Source organism: Heliangelus exortis, chromosome 1, assembly GCF_036169615.1.
Source record: "Heliangelus exortis chromosome 1, bHelExo1.hap1, whole genome shotgun sequence".
NCBI lineage: Eukaryota > Metazoa > Chordata > Aves > Apodiformes > Trochilidae > Heliangelus > Heliangelus exortis.
In genome coordinates, this window is record NC_092422.1 from 68,338,014 (window position 1) to 68,355,160 (window position 17,147).

At 39.4% G+C, this 17,147-nt stretch overlaps 1 protein-coding gene across 1 annotated transcript; it reads right to left on the bottom strand.

Annotated features, from left to right (window-relative positions):
* Positions 1 to 522: 522 nt before the first annotated feature.
* LOC139797710 (arylsulfatase D-like) lies at positions 523 to 16,582 on the bottom strand. The gene is made up of 11 exons (XM_071747424.1): positions 16,002 to 16,582; positions 13,782 to 13,881; positions 13,107 to 13,256; positions 11,957 to 12,078; positions 10,622 to 10,744; positions 7,125 to 7,548; positions 6,306 to 6,442; positions 5,504 to 5,638; positions 4,747 to 4,909; positions 4,348 to 4,469; positions 523 to 3,747 (listed from the first exon to the last, which is right to left on the bottom strand). Exons 2-11 carry the CDS (start codon positions 13,805 to 13,807, stop codon positions 3,380 to 3,382), a joined length of 1,770 nt encoding a protein of 589 aa, XP_071603525.1. The 5' UTR covers positions 13,808 to 13,881; positions 16,002 to 16,582; the 3' UTR covers positions 523 to 3,379.
* Between the last annotated feature and the right edge of the window lie 565 nt (positions 16,583 to 17,147).

The window sequence follows — 17,147 nt, forward strand, 5'->3', positions numbered from 1 at the left end:
TTTGAATAGAGTAATCTAGTACAGGAAATAATGTCCACATTTTTTTACACGTCAGTCTTTCTGTTTCTTTGCATTTTTGAAGTCAGAGATGATCAGCAGAGATGATCACTGTCATCAACATGTAGGCTATATGGCCTTCATCTTCTGAGCCTGACTGTGCCAGCAAGACAGCAATTAATCCTCTCACTGCTGGGTCTCCCACACCGAGGGAGCAGGGGCCCATCCCAAGGAACACCAGGAATTTCCTAGAGCTGGGACAAGAGCAAGAGCTTCAGCAACTTATTGGTGATTCTTTGAAAATTAGTTTGGTGCAGAGTCTGGCCCCAGTTTCATGAATAATTTCAGAGGGAAATCAGTGAGGAAAGTGAAGCGAAGCGAAAGCGAACTAGGTTGGAGACACATGGACTCCCAGTTAGTCCTCAGCTATGGAAGTGGAACACAAATTTGTTGCAATGGAGAAAAAATTTCCATCTCAACAGATGTGAGGCTCCCATAGCAGAAATGTACAGCACCCTGCAGAGCTTTCAATAAACTATGTTTATTTGGCTGAAAATACCTTCTCACCAGCTGTTTATCCAAACTATCATAAATAGAGTAAAGCTCATAGTTACACAATATAAAGGGCCACTGGAGCATTCATAACACAAGGCAAAATCTCACAGGCATTCTCTGTCCTTGGGAGCTAGTTAGTCAACATTTTAACAGTCCTAATATAAGTGTTTTACCTAAATACTGATTAATGTTTTTTTTCCTCCTCCTTTTTTTCATGTGTCTGTTTCATTCTGTCACCAATTTTGTCACTGCACTTTGCAAAGCTTTGAAGGATCTTTGCTCTGAGAACCTGTAATCCAGGGTTGTTAACAGCATTACTTAGAATGCTGTTACCAAGAATGAAACTAACCAGCTTGGATCTTGGGAGCAGTGGTATTCACTGATAGTGTTTCTTGCTCTGTTATGTCATGATGGATAATTTGACTGAGAGAAACAGTGTCTTGCAGTTGAGGACCCAACCTACAAATACCAGAGACTAGCAGAAATCATTGATCTGTTTTACATGTATGAAGATTCTGTTAAACTTATATCACTGAAAATAAATAGGACATTTATCTCTTTTATTACCTGGATTATTTTCTACCACTTGGTTAGCTCATAGCCGAGAGCTCCAACACCCCACTCAACATTAAGTATTGTTGGTCTTTCTAAAACAACAAAAAATTCTTATTCTATATATAATAAGAGAGTGATAAAACAGTTGATCTACTTGGCCAAGAATAGAAGTTGATAACTCCTAGGTGAGACACAGGAACAGGTTGCCCCCTCCCTGGAAGTCTTCAAGGCCATGGCTGAGGCTTTGAGCAACCTGGTCTGGTGGGAGGTGTCCCTGCCCATGCAGGGGGGTTGGGATTGGATGGTCTTTAGGGTCCCTTCCAACCCAAACCATTCTATGATTGTTCCAAGTGTAATGTCTGTGTTGCCAAGCCCTGAACCTTTGCTGGTCCTGTGGCACTTTGCACATCAGCAAGGCCTGATAACTGTGCTTTCATGGACAAGCACCAGTGTCCAGGACAAGTTCTACCTCAGATGTCTTCCTGTATTCTCTGTACCCAAATGGATATCCTACAGTGCTATGAAATATTGTGAGGAAGTAAATTCCCAGTCACAAAACTGTCTTGAGAATGGAAGCGAGGTCTTTGATAATTACTGAGAAAATTGAAAAATGCCAGTCTGATTACAGTAATTTCATACAGAGAAAACACTGCATTATGGATATGAAAAGCTTTAAATTTAGCCAAGACAGAGACAGTGAAATAGAATACATTCAAATGAGAAATAAAGCACAGGCTTTTAGCAATAGTGGAAATTCATCAGTAATCCAGTATGTATGAAGTGATGGATTCACTTAATCTCTTGGAATTTTTACAGTAAACACAGTGTCTTTCTCATCAATAGCACTGGTGGAACATCTGTGTGAATAATACAAGTCTGAAATGCATGTGATCCGACTATACAATAAAAAATTCTTTTTAAGCTGTAGGATTTTGTGTACCTGCAGATTTTATGGTGGCAGAATCATGGAAAGGAAGGGGGGAAATAAAAGCAAAATAAACTGAACATATATCAAAAGGAAATGAAAAATTGAAATAGACCCTATCACAAAAGTTAGAAAAGTAGTAAAAAATGAACTAAATTGTATGGCTAAATTACATTCACAGACATCTCTACATATTCAGATATAACATTGTACACTTCTTTGTGTAAACAGAAAAACTGAAAAACTTTAACTGCAAGGCCACTTTAATAGGAACAACTATTTTAACTCAAAGAAGGAAAGAGCTGAATTTATAGCAGTGAAGGATATAAATAAACATAGCTGAAAAGCTATATGTAGAAAAAATAACCTCATTCTGCATTTCTTTTCAAAATAGTAAATTAAAGTTTGGTTGTTTTCAGAATAACTATTGGGCATCTTCCAAAGAGTCTTTTCTGACCTACTACTTGTTAGCAGGAACCAGTTATGGCTGAGATCTGGGCAACAAGGAAACTCGTGCAATCCTATGCCCAAATGACTGAACTGTTCATCACTGTGGCACATCTGTGACCAACAAGGACACTGTGCCCTTGCCAGTGCTGCTTAGGCAGCCAAGTGCAATAGGAACTTGGGAGGGGGAAAGTCCTTTCTCTTTTATGTTCTCTATCAAAAGAGGCAAGATCCAATCAGAGGGGTCCCATCTTTCTAAGAAGGCACAGACAGTGGTTGCCCAGCTTGTCACGTTTCCAAGCTTTGTGTCTCACTTGGGTAATTTCTCCTGATCTGTAAGCCCCAGGCTAACCAGCTGCCATCATCACTTCTACTGGAAGGACTTGTTGTAAGGAACAAAAGAGCTGTTTTTAAAGGAGAAACTGTGAGAAACTGTGGGAACATTTGCTTTGGAATTATTTTGAAGGCAGTAGTCTACAAAAACCTTTTATATTCCATCTTATGTGTCACCAATAAGGATTTTTAAAAAATGGATGTTTCAGTCCATGAATTACTTAGAAATTCAGAACAAAAAACCAAGCAAATATACAATCATAAACAACAAAACATAAGTTATATCTTTGCTTGTACAGCTCCAGTCTTGGCCGGCTTTAGTGCATTTGAACTATTCACACAGTTGTCAACAGATGGAAGTTAAAACATGCTCTTTAGATCATTCTGTCTTGCTCGCTTCCTGAGTATCCAGCCTAAAGCCACATTTGCCAAATACTCTGCCACTCACTGGAGCAATTCTGATATAAATACCTATTAAAACAAATGGACAAATAACCCACCATTAACGCCCCTAAGAAAACAGTCAAGGTAAAAACACTTTTGAGGAAGTAACTTTGGTTCTTTCCTTTATAGGTTGGCAAGTTTGTCACCCTCCTTATCACACCAACAGAATGGGAATGTCCCACAGCACGGCTGCAGCCACGGCTTCCACACCACATTGTACACAGAGAGCTGCTCTGGGACTGGAGTCAGTGTCCTGCGATGCTCCTCTGTGGCTCTTCTGATCCTCCTTATTACAGTGTCAAAGTGGGGCTCGGTGTCAGCTGAGAGAGGTTTGGCTTCAGAAGGGTCTCTTGAGAGATCAAAGAGCAACGGAGGGTCATGGTGGGTCACACCCTCCCCAAAACATGGGCAAAATCCTCTATCATAACAGCCTCCAGCCCCAGGTGGGCGGAAGATGGGGGTCATGTAATGAGCCTTCCAGATGGCTCCACCTGGAAGGGAAGAAAGAAGGCTTGCAATGACACTGGTGGTTATCCCAAGGCAGTAGAAAAGTGAATATATTTCTAGAGTTCATTTCTGCTTGCACTTCAGCTCTACACTTATTAGTTGATATAATATTCTAATTTCATTTAAAATTTAGTGACATGGAATCAAAGCAAGAATGTGAAATTATTTCTGATGTTTTGAAATTTCTCCATAATTTTCAGCCAAGTGTAAGTTATCACTCACTTCATTTTTCATGAAGATAAATAAAAGATTTGGTGTTTCCAGTACTTGGTTGTTAAGGCAGCAGAATGACAGATGAAGTGGTGAGGCAGGACTTCTCCATGACACAAGGCCCAGGTCTTGCATTCAGGTTGAGGTGTGGTTGAGACCCATCCTGAGCTCCAGTAGCCTGCCCGACATGCCATGTGCCTTGGAGCCATAAAAAAACTCTTTGTGCCATACAATACAGGCAACACTAGTAAGCTGTTTACTTCATTACACCTGGAACTACTTGGAAAGCTTCAATCCCAGAAAAAAAATATGTAAGACGAATGTCCCCTCCCATAGACTGAGCCCAATTTAAGGGAAAAAAGCTCTGTACTCACTGTCCTTTTGGTGCCAACGCACAGCGTGTAAGTGAACGCCACAGTAATGAAACAGGAACTCGTGCTCTGAGTGCTCAGCTACTCCTTGTAGTAAAGGCATCAAGTCCCGGCCATCAATTACCCTAGCAGAGAAAATGGAGATTATCAGACTGGGGAAGATGGACAAGACTGTGTTCCTTCTGCACCTTTCTTGGTGGAACTGGCAACAATGAAGAAGATGCTTGTAGAAGATTGCAGGTAGATGCTGAATTTCAAAGGTAGAGAAGAGGTGGCTGAGCTATGTGTCTAGAAAAGGAGCAGGAGTGACAAATAGAATGAAAGCTTCTTAGGATGTGTTTCCAAACTAGGTTTTCCATTGTTTTGAGAGAGACAGAAGAATAAAGACACTTGTGTTTGTACCTGTCCTGGGGTAGAACCCCTCCAGCCAGATGAACTACTGTAGGATAAATGTCCATAAGACTTGTAGGCTCATCAATAACTGTGCCTGCAGGTAACACTCCTGTCCATCTAAATATCCCTGGGACACGTATTCCTCCTTCCCAGCCTCCCATAGCTTTGCCACCTTTCATTAAAAAAAAAAAAAAGGTATTGTATTATCATAAGTTATATTACCTTTTTGAACCTTCCTTACCCTTTTGTTTTTACCACTTCTCAGCATCAGTGTGAGTGTGTTCACTATATCAGACTCCTTGAGTGACCTTACACACTTACTCCCTTCTATTGTTTTATAAACACATTGCCCCTTCAGAAATCAGTGTGGATAAAAATTTCAGCCATAAGGTTGTTTCTCAGACTCATTTTCCTCTCTCTTTTACAATCCTGTAAGATACTTTTGAAGTTAAGGCAAGTATTCAGATGTAAGATGCAACTAATTTTTAGTGAGAAATTACAGAGCCTTAATAAAAATTAATATGGCCAGTTGGTTCATGAGGAAATGGCAGTTTAAGAATTCATGCTTGTAAAGAACACCTGCACAGGCTAGAACTGCTTACATTTTAAAATGCCTAATTAGAATGAGACAAATTTGCTTCTCAATGATAAAAAGATGTTACCCCTATGATGTACAGTCTTAAGCTTAAGGGGTGTCCTGAGTGCTTTGCTACTTGTTACTGGGTTGTCACCATCCCAGACTACTGCCTCCATACACAGCTCTTACCTCTGTATATTCCATTCCAGCCACCCAGCTGCCTTTCACCTTCTTGTCTTTCCAGCCATCCACCATGATCAGAAGTAAAGTAAACGAGTGTAGTATTTTTCAAACCTTCCTTGTCAATAGCATCTAGAACCTGGCCTTTAAACACAGGAATAAATGGGTATTAAAAAACTGAAAAATATTGCTTACACTACATAATTTTTAGCCTCTGTCATGTAAACATTCACCAATGTAATTCCTTATCTGTGTAGGGCTAGTCGCTATTTAAAAGAGGAGTTTTTTAGGCTCAAGATTTGTATTTGTGATTTCACTGTCTCTAAGTGCACAGAGAATCTGTGATGTGCTGTAACCCCCTTCCTATCAATATAATAACAAGGAGTGCAAGATCCACAGACACGGATCAGAGGCTTGTACTGAAAAGAGAATAAATACCAAGTGCTGTTAAAATATGGAAAGAAAGCATGATACAAAGGCCCCAAAAACTTAGATTCTGTGTCAAGGGAGCTATCATGAACAATTAGCAAGGGGTCATAGTTAAAAATGGCAAACACTGGAAACAAGAGCCAGAGTGAACAGAAAGATTCATTTGATCTAAAACTTGAAAAAGTAAAAAGCCAACAGTACTCAACAAGATTGACAGATGTTAATGAAAAGTGAAAAGCTTAGGATTTTTGCCTTTTTTTTTTTTTTTTTTTTTTTTTTTTTTAATTAATTTCCTTATTCTTTTAACATCTACATTTTTACTATACAGTTAGACCCAGGTATTAGGTAGCTGGAGGCATTGTTATTTCCTATGGTGACTTACCCACCATCCAGTCCATTTCCTCCACATTGTCTCCATATAACCCATGTCTACTTCTCCCAAGAAACTTCTCTGTGGTGAGAAGAGGGGTGTGTGTATGCAAAAAGGACAGAAAGAGGAGGAATGGCTTGTGTTTATTTCTGGAAAAGAATATTAAACAAAAAAATTAAAAAATCAACACTTTTTTATTAGGAAGGAAGGTTCTTAATAGAGGGGCCAGTTGTAATGGAAAATGGTATTATGATTTGCATATATAAATACGTTTCAACAGTCACTTCTGAAATATTTAGTTTGTACAGTGTTAAAGCCTAATAATTAGGATCTGTCTGATACAATCTGTTTGATTTATGAAAAATGACCCTCTTTTTTCCTAAATCAGAGAGAGAAAATTTCCAGATTGAAACTCCGCTTTCTGCTGTTGCAACCTAATGCTCTGCCACTGAAACTAAGGCACCAGGTTCACTTCCTGCCAACTGCTGACCACCTATCAGTCTGTATGACAAGGCTACCTCACAGCTTTACTTCTCTTCCTCCAGCCCACACGTGTATTTCTGCATTCAGCTGCTGTCCCTTAAGGAATAAGAGATATCCTTAAACAGCAGATGATTTTTTTTGTTAATATAATGATTTAATTATCAATAATTTATATGCATACGGATTATATATTAATACATATTAATATTATTACTTATACTTATTAGGTGATACCTATTATACTTATTAATATACTATTATAAAAAGAAAAAAAATCACAGGGGAAAGTGCCATTTAAAAGTTGCAAGACATGCAAGAAAAGTTGGAATCAAAGAAAACCCGCTTTACCTTTCAATAAATGAAACAGACTCTCTCAATATAAGGGACGTTGTCCTGTCTGTCACCATTGGCTGCTCAGTAACCTCGTGGTTTCTCATCATAATGCAGTTCCAGTATCGTACAAACCCATAACTTGAGAACCAGGATACAAAGAAGAGGAGGCTAAATCCAGCAAGGCAGGTCAGTGTTTTCCAGCGGACTGAAATCAAGCCCGTCAGCTTTCCCAGGGCAGCGGTGAGAGTAACGAGGCAAATCGTCTGAGTGTAAAGCCAGAGTTTCCTTCTAAAGGCTCTGTCCATCTCTGGTGGTTCTGTTGGTTGGCAGTCACTGATAAGTGTAAAAGGCATCCCATAAAAATAGTCAAACCCATGGTTTAAAGGGTGATGGCAATGGTCTTTGCGGGATTCACAATTAACACCTTGATGCCACTTCCCTGTAAAGCACAGATTATTAAAATGTAAATAGATAATTTTTCAACCAGGCTTTTTCTTATATAAAATCTTCCTTGAAAGCTGGTTGGTTGGTTTCCTGTTTGTGATAACTTCCTCATTCTACACATATAAATTGAATATGTAGCAATGTAATGGGATAGATCATACAAATGCTGAAAGTAAACCTCTATGAATTTCTGACTCTGTACCAATAGTCATGCCCTGTAGTTTTCACCAAGTGTAAAAAGCTGGATTATAAAAGGAACTAAGAACTGAGAAAAAAATCAGATTTTCAGAACAAAGCAAAAATGTATGGCTTTCCTGGAGGGTTGTCAAGTAGGAAGGTATGAAGAAGGAAGAAGTCCTTTTGTAAGCAGAGGAAAAGTTGTCCTTGGATACCAAATCTATAGATCAAAATGAAATTTTTATAATTAACTTGAAAACCAATTTGCAAATAATTGTTATTGTAGAGTAAGGAACTGTGTACTTATAGAAGGATACTGTTCTAAACAAATGGTTCACTCTATTACCTATAAATATATTAGTAACCAGCCCTGAGCTTATTTAAGTAGAATTGCTGTGCATTACAATAGGAACAGAAAAAAAAATGCTTCTGGGGGAAAAAATAAAGAGCTGCTGTTGGAATATAAATATAAAGCAAGAGTAAACTTTCTATTCTAGGTTACCAATTGCTTTCAGCTAAAATAATTTTTCCTCATGACATATTTACCTCATGACATATTTAGAGCCAACTATAGAATGAAACAGGTTTGTAATGAATACATAGGTGCATTGGCTGTAAATATGGGTGCAGCTAAAGTATCCTTGGACTTCAGATGCAGTCCAACAGCTAAATCTACAGCTGAGGTCAATAAAGGCTTCTGACATGGTACAAAAGGCTCACATCTCCAGTAGCTGTACAAAGTGTATAATTAAGTCAAATCAATCCTTGAGGAACTATATTATACAACACTGGCTTCCTGACAACAAAAAAATCTGCAAAACAGATTTTCCCCCCCCCAAAAAAGTCTCATTATCACACCAAGCTGCAGGTTATTAATAGTATTTAACTTTGCAATTAAACTGTTTGTGCTCAGAGCAAAACAATCACAGACCATTCAGCTGTGATGATGTGGATAGGTGTTTACAGTATCTGGCTTCATGACCTGAATGTAAAGTTGTTCTGATGTAGTGGCTTTGTTGTTTGGTTGGTGGGGTTTTTTTGTTTGTTTTTTGTGGGTTTTGGGTTTTTTTGTGTGTGTGTGTGTAACTTATTACCAGTGCTTTCAATCATCCCCTACAGTGCAATTGATCAGAATCTGTCAATCTGGTTAAATTAAGTGATGCTCTTGGTGTCTATAGTGTGATTTTAGCTGAGCTGCCCACAGGGAAAATGCCAGCCCATTTTGCTGGGCTTCTAAGAGATAGCTGCACAATCTTCCTGTGGTGCAGTTCCTTTGGCAAAGTGGAAACCAGTGTAATTGTTTTGTTAGTGATTACATGCAGAAGCCAACCTGAAGCAATAGGCTAATAGAGTTGTTTTTTTTAATGGGCTGCTTAAAACAGCTAAAATAATATTGCTATAAAACTAGCAGGAGAAGATTCAGTAATATAGAAATTAAAATGCTTGCAGGGCTTTGCTTAGTATTGTCCTGTATAGTTTAGATTTATTCAGCTGAAAGAACACAAATCCATTCCTGCAGACACTTTTATTAGTAATTTCAGATTATTTGTGCAGACAATATTTTTATGTGTCAGCCATAGATTTTGGATTATTGACATTTAGATGCTCATGTGAGGTAGAAAAAATAGCTGAAAATTTAGCTCAGGAGTGTTTGTTTTTTATCTAGGAGGAATAATTATTTGAAAATGGATTGTGACCAAATCAACACCTGGGAGTGCTGATCAACAGCCTGCTGAATATGAGCCAGCAATGTGCCCAGGTAGCCAAAAAGGCAAATGGCATTCTGGCTTGTATCTGGAATAGTGTGGCCAGCAGGAGAATGGAAGTTGTTGTACTCTGTGTACTCAAATACTGTGTTCAGTTCTGGGTCTCTCACTAAAAGAAAGGCATTGAGGTTCTGGAGTGTCTAGAGAAGGACAATAAAGCTGGAGAAGGGTCTGGAGCACAAGTCTTTTGAAAAGCATCTGAGGGAACTGGGGTTATTTAACCTGGAGAAAAAGAGGCTGAGGGGAGACTTTATCAGTCTCTACAATTACCTGAAAATAGGTTGTAGGAAGGTGGGATCAGTCTCTTGTCCCAAGTAACAAGCAACAGGACAAGAGGAAATGGACTCAATTTTTACCAGAGAAGGTTTAGATTAGATATTAGAAGAAACTTACTCACTGAAAGGGTAATTAAACACTGAATAGGCCACCCAGGGAAGTGGTGGAGTCACCATCCCTTGAAGCCTTTAAGAGGTCTATTATGTGTTGCACGAGAAGGTGGTTTAAGAACTGAACTTGGTAGAATTATGGTTGGACTTGATGATCTTAAAGGTCTTTTCCAACCAGAATAATCCTGTGATTCTGTTTTCTGTGGTTCTGTGAAATCTTGGTGAACTACAGTGATACTGTAAGGAAAAAAAAAATAACTACTTTGTTTCTGTTTTCCAAAGAGCAGACCTTGTGATATTAGGAACTGGCTTTATTGTTTGAAGTAGCAGCTCTTCACTTTTGTTTTGAATCTGCTCTGAGCTGTGTAAAGTGTCATCATGCATACTTAAATGGCACTCATTATTTCTTTTTTTCTAATGAAATAGCAATTGAATAATTATTTCATATATATGGTAGAATAGTACTCAAGAAATCTAAATATATTTGCCATTATATGTCTTAATAGCCACAGCTGTGCTTCAAAGCAAGCCAAAAATAAAGACTGTTCTCTTTGTCAGACCCCCACTCTTTTAAGATTGATTTTTGGGGGGGCAGGATTTCTTCTTACAAGATAATTTAAAATCAAGAAATCAAACCATGACAACTGCAGTATGAGTTCTTGCTAACTAAACCAAATAATTTGTGCGAGACATGCAGTTGAAAACACACCCTAGGACATCTTCAGGAGTGTCCCCATACCTATGAGTCCTGTGCTGTAGCCTTGCTGCTGCAGTATTTTGGCAAAAGTGGTTTCGTTGGGAGGAAGCCCTCCTGAGCCACCATTCCAAAAAAGAACACGGTAATCATTTATAGCATCCATCCCTAAAAAATACAGTAATAAACAATCTTAGTAAGCATAACTGGTAAGTATGAAAAACACTTACTTATTTCCTGGTTTCATTGATATTATAGTGCTAAATGTTTATCCTAATGCTGTTTGTTTGGGCAAAGGAATCCGGGACTCTGGATAAGATTAAAAAATAGTTAAATTTCTTCATTATATAGTACCTACTCAGTCTCTCAAACTGAGACATTTTGCATTGCTTTATTTTATTGGGAATGGCACAATTTTATAGGAGTTTTGTATTTCATGGCAGCATTCAGGCTGTATGAAGTACACTTACGAGTGTGACTGTGAGGGCAGGGATGAGGTAGGGAGACTTCAGCCCTCTGTCAGCCTCAGACTCCACCTTGTATAAGGCTGCCTGGGAATACAAGATGTCCCAGCACAGTGGTATGGCTGGTATTGGACTTCTGAAACCCTGAGTAGCTCTCTAGCACTGCAATCTTCTCCTCACCTGCAGGTTTACAGCCTGTCATTTAGCATTACATACTGGCATAATCCCATCACACAACTCTATGTGAAGTACAGTCTGTCATGGAAGCCTTGAAGGGCTCAGGCCCTGCTGTTGTAGTGGGAGAGAGCCTGCACATGCTGATGAACCTTTCCAAGCTATCTATCTTCGTGTATGAGCTGTCATGATAAAAGTAGGGTGACATATCAGCTTTAAATTGCCTTGGGAATGCAGGCACTGCAGATCATTTGCAATAGAATAAGCATTAGAGAGTTGCTGTTAGAAACAGGTAGAGCTACTTGTTTTTCATAGCTCTTCATCTCAGGGATGCAGTTTGACAGGGTAGTATTTTTCCTTCAGAAAAAGAACTGGGACAAATAATATAGATGTCAAACTGTTATTTCATAGGATGGATGAATTCTGACATGCAGGTAACAAAGTCTTCCTGTAAATGACTCCTTCTGCACCACAACAGGAGGGAATGGACACACATTTGCATAGAGCTACTCTGCTCCCTGCAGGGCTGAGCTGTTTCTGATATCTGAGGAGGATTAATCTAGATGCCACCAAACATGTACTAGACAGAGCTGGTGTGTCCTGGTGTGTCTCAGTGAGGGGTGACAACTCTATGATGTTAGTTCTCTTTGCACACCCTGATTTCTTATACGCCCATTATGTGACATTTTTCCCTTCACCAATAAAACAATGTTTAAAGGCTGCTTGGTTTTACAAGACAAACCTGATCGGAGGGGATATCTCCCTGTGAGGAAAGCTGCTCTGCTAGGGGTGCAAAGTGGAGCTGCAGAGATGTGCTGGGTGAGTTTTACTCCTTCCTTTGCCAGGCGATCAATGCTCGGGGTCCTAAAAATGCAACCAACACTGTCAGATATCATTCACAGAGTCTTCAAGGGAATGAGGATGAGAAATATTACGCATATCTTTGTTTTGGGAAATTTATTCTATTTGAAGATGGCCAGGTGATATTTTTTATTTTATTTCAATTTTCTGAAGTGAGGAGGAAATACCTTTGTTTTTATTTTTGGGTCGTGTGTGTCCCTCTTCATTTTTTTTTTTTTTTTAATTAGCAATTAGTATCTGGATAAATTTCAAGCCGATCATTCCTTCTTGTTTCCCAAGTCCTATGAAGGTCTTCACAGAAATGTACCCCACTGCTCTTGACAAGAAAACTCATGGCTTGGGGATGATGCTGTGCTGAAGTGGAGGCCCAGCCATGCAGAGGCCCATCAGGTACCTGTGATCATCAGCTGTCTCTCAGAAACTGACTGCCTGGTCCTGATGAGGGTGAATTTCTGAGAACCTTACTGGTTGGTAGGAGTGATCATACCAAATACAGTTTTGTTTAAAGAAGTGACAAGTTGGTAGGAAGCCAGCAGAAAACACTGTGGAATGATTTTCAAGGAGTAGGCAATTTCTATGTCCTTGGGTCTGAGAGAAGTGTTTTCTAGTAACATAGCTCATTTCAGTGATTTATGCCGTATTTTGATGTGAGACAGAGAAAGCATAGCATAATAAAATTAAATGAGGTAATGAGGTCTGATATGTTGAAAGATGGGACAACATTTCTATCTTCAGGTACGTGTAAGAGCATAGCTTGTCTCAAAATCAGGCAATTAAGGAATCCATAAGAATGGCTGATGTATTCCCACTCTGCTCCTGATAACAGAGCTGACTCTGACAATGCCCTCTAGGCTGTGAAACAATCCTGGTAGTGCTTTACATTTAGCTTCAATGGCACATGTAGGAAATCCTCTCATTTCTCCAGGAAATGAACTTGAAGAGAGCTCAAATAGCTGATGATGGGTTGAGGTTTGCAGTCATACATTAAATAACACCCCAGCTTGGTTCACACTTATGCTCAGTTTCCTTACCTGATAGTGTCATTCCCATAGCAACCTACATCCCCTATGCCGAGGTCATCAGCCATGAACAGGACAATGTTTGGCTGTGTGATGATGGAGGGCTGTGTCAGCGGTAGCTGCAGAAGCAGACCAAAAATCAGAAGTGTGACCAGGGATGTCCTGAAACATAGAAAAGGGAAAGAAGCCAATGACCTGGCCACTCAACACACCCACACAAGTGGCTGAAGACTCTTCTGTGTGAGCTTGGCTGCAAACCAAATTTTGTGCCCAGATGTAGAGTCTGTGTTAAATTTTGATCATTGACTCAAAGAGATTTCACGAAAAGGATAATGTCAGGACCATAACTTTAAAATCTCCTTTTCTGAATGATTTCAAACTTCCTTCGAACACCATTACTTGGGAATTAACAGGTGGGAGGTGAAGTGTAAGTTATTTTGCTTTAGTAGCTTGGGATGTTTTTTAGAAGTTAGTTTGAGAAAACGAGAATGTGATCAACTTCCTACAATACCTTCCTTGCCCAGACTGGGACCTTGATGTTGTGAAAAAGTTAAGAACAAGAGAAAATACTAACCAAACAAAATCACATTGCAGTATTCTGTCATAATACAGTCTTATATCATTATTAAACTTTTCTTGCTTTATATCTAAACATGATATAACAACAATTAATGAACTTTTCCTTACCAATGAGATTTTAGTTGCCAAATCATTTCTGCCTTGGTAGTGTTTAGATGCTACAAAGCTGAGAGAGATCCTTGTCATATCTGCATCTTCCTAGTAGTCACTGAAATAAGAATAGATAAAAAAAAACTTAATCAAAGCCTATCAACATTCTCTCTGTTTTATTTACTTCAATGCAGCTCAGATCAGACCCTAAATGAAGAAAAGTAAAGGCATTAAGGATACTTTTATTGCTAGCACTTCACTTCTGGTTTTCTCTTTGTGCAGAGAAGTTTATCTTAAAATAGTAAGTTAACTGTTACATGGCTCAGCTGTATGAAAAATACTATTAGGAAAGGAAAAGAGGATCTTCTAAAAATCCATTTATCACTTGTCCATTATCAATATAATATATTTTTCTCTAATAAAAGAAACAGCAGCAAACTGCTGTTTCTTCACATATTGTGCCAAGTTTTCTTTCAGGCTTGTAAGAGATATCTTTAGTTGAAGAATTTCTAGTCATCCTCTTCCAATGATGACATTTCCTTAGAAGACACTGAATTTGTGACCTCCTGTTGTTTGAGCTGAGCCTTTTCCTTCTCTGTATGAGTCAGATTTAAGGGTGTGATGCTCTTTCCCCCCTTTCTGCACAGCTCTCTGCAACATTTCCTCTAGAACTCTCACTTTCCCTGCCAGGACAAGACAAGTTGTTTAAAGGCTTTGAAGTAAGTGCCAAATGACCTTTATTCAAAGCCTTTAAAATAGATTCCTTTCAAATTTATCCCATGTCTGGTTGAACTATTCCAAGCATCTCGATTTTAAAAACTGTGTTGGTTTCACATTTTGTTTTCCAGAAATAATAGTATTTAGCAGCTTGGTTAATACCCAGAGTTCTTACATTTTACTAAACAACACTAAAGGCCGGTGGGAAAAATTAATTTTCTGTGTTTAGGGTATTGGCATCCAAATAGCTCTACACACTTATTTACAAGCACCAATGCTGACACATCATGGCTGTCTGCAGACAGCCTGGGTTTTTTACAGCTGGAATTCTTCCTTTGCTGCACCCTAAATAGGTATGGGAAAGATACTGGAGGTCACCTTATCCATCTTTTACATACACATGCCCTGTGCCTCCAAAACAGTTGAAATAAATGGAAGATGGAAATATTTAAATTTAACTGTGTAACTGGCTGTCATTAACTACCTGTAGAAATACACTGCTCCAAATCAGAGGCTGAAGCTCAAGCCTGAGCTTCCTCAGAAGCTGTCTGCAAAACAGCAGGCGACACGCAGAGTGCAGTCACCACGCTGCCTGACATTATCCCAGTCGAGCCATTCCCTTAGTGAGAAGCGATGGGAATCCAGGCAGAAGAACTTTAGCCACTTGTGTGGGAACAAGAGGGACAGTGAAAGCAGCCTGATCTGTTCCTCCCTCTTCTGAGGAGTCAGGGGGGAACCCCAGGTCCCTGTGACTCCCGTGACATTGCAGCTCTGTGCAGCATTAAGCACCCACTTGATTCTGTCACTGTCAGTTTGGAGGATGCCTTTTTGGGGACTTCTCTGAGAGCATTTTTGCCAAAGTGGCACTTAAGCCTTGCTGCAGGCACATTGATCAGTTTGCTACCTGAACTGAATTTGGCTTAAAACAAAATTATTCCCCCTCTTATTATTTAACACCCCCCCAAAAAAAAGTTTAGGTTTTCTCCCTTTCTTGATCTCTTTTAATAATCCAGGAGGGTGCAGCTTGTATAACTATCATGTTTTAGTAACAGCTTTCCTTTACTTTTTGAACTTTAGTGATCTGTCTTTATTTTTCTATCAAATAATCACAATGTACTGAAATCACAATTTATGCCAGTTTCTGTAAGAGAAAATACTACTAATTTTAGGAACACTCAGATTTCACAAAACCAGTACCCATTTGTGGCATCAGTATGGGAACACTAAGTGAAAAGTCTTACAGATAATTGTATTGAATTTTCCACTGTTGTTTGTGAAAATGTCTTCTAAAAATTCCTATTTTGTAGACTTGATATAAATACACAGACTCATGATAACAAGATGCCTGCAGCTGACTGCTCTCACTTCGTACACAGGCATGTGTGAGAGTAATGTTGTTGTAAAGAGAAATTACTGTTAAAAACTTCCCTGAGGTACTCATATCTACAGCAGCAATAACAAAAACATAGTTTGCAAATGCCCATTAAAAGTTTCCAAAACAGGAAGGGAGGAATACTATACCTGGTCAAGTTGCACTCAAATCAGGCAGCTGCCAGACTGGAGTGAGTTTATTTTCTTTCCACTTGAAACCCTTCCAAATTTTCCAGCACAACAGCTGCTGCTACAGCACAGGGTCTCACATCTGTTTCTGAAGTTGGTTCCTAAATCTGCCCCAGCTGCTCATGCGCGCTTCGCCGCGGGAAGGACACGTTATCCCGGAGCTTGGAAGCAGCTGGGTGGTCTGAGTTACCCTGGAGTCCCTTAAGCTGCACGTCCCACTGCCTTTTGCATAACGGTGACATTCCTACATCCGTGAGGGTTGGGCTGGGGAACACCAGGAAATGGAGCTAAAACACCGTCTGCCTCAGCAGAGGTTTCTCAAAAGGCCACCTTTAAATCTGAGACACTCCAGTGAAAGACATTATCAATAAAAGTTTCCCGTACAACTCTTCTCATTTCCACCAAGGAAAACAGAAAAATGCTGTGCTTATCAAGCAGTAATTCTCTGTCTGTAGATAGAGGAAATGAGATAGTATCTTCACTTCATCTCAGTCCCGAGTGCCTGCAGTGATGAGAAGGTCCTCTCAGCACACGCAGTGAGAAATAGTTATAGGGTGTGGGGAGGAAATGCTGGCAAGAGACCTGAGGTACTTTTCTGTAGAAAATGAGTCATTCAGCTTCACTTCTGAGTGCTGCCTGCTTCCTGGTTTTCACTCAAAAGGACAAAATAAAGCTGCATGCTGTCTAATGCTTGCTTTCTTGAATTTTCTTGTTTGAGCCCTGTTGTACTGGGACTTTTGACAGAGCATGAGACACTATCAAAAGACAATTTTTTCTTACTCTCAGAATTTGCTATGTTTTCATATCTTAATATAAATACGAAGGTATCTTAATATGAATGTCTTAAAGAGAAGGGATATGTTGTTGTGGGTTGGGGATTCATTACCAATTGCAGGGCTCGGGTTGGTGTGCTAGTTGAGGACCTCTGAGGTAACCTCCAGGGCCATAGGTGATCCCTTCTCTCTCCCACCCCAAAATTTCCATATTGTAGTGGTTACAGCCAACACACAGGAAAAGCGTTTTGTCTGGTTTTATTTCTCTTAGTGCCTGCTCCCTTACCCTATTTACAGCATCTCAATCTATACTTTTCCAGTTCTCCCTCCTCTT

Excerpts from the sequence above, each read along its gene's own strand:
- LOC139797710 (XM_071747424.1), bottom strand. The coding sequence starts at position 13,807 with ATGATTTGGCAACTAAAATCTCATTG. Across the intron at positions 4,470-4,746 it reads GGGGTTCTACCCCAGGACAG|GGTAATTGATGGCCGGGACT; the intron begins GTACAAACACAA and ends TTTCTCTGCTAG. Across the intron at positions 3,748-4,347 it reads GCGTTGGCACCAAAAGGACA|GTGGAGCCATCTGGAAGGCT; the intron begins GTGAGTACAGAG and ends CTTCCCTTCCAG.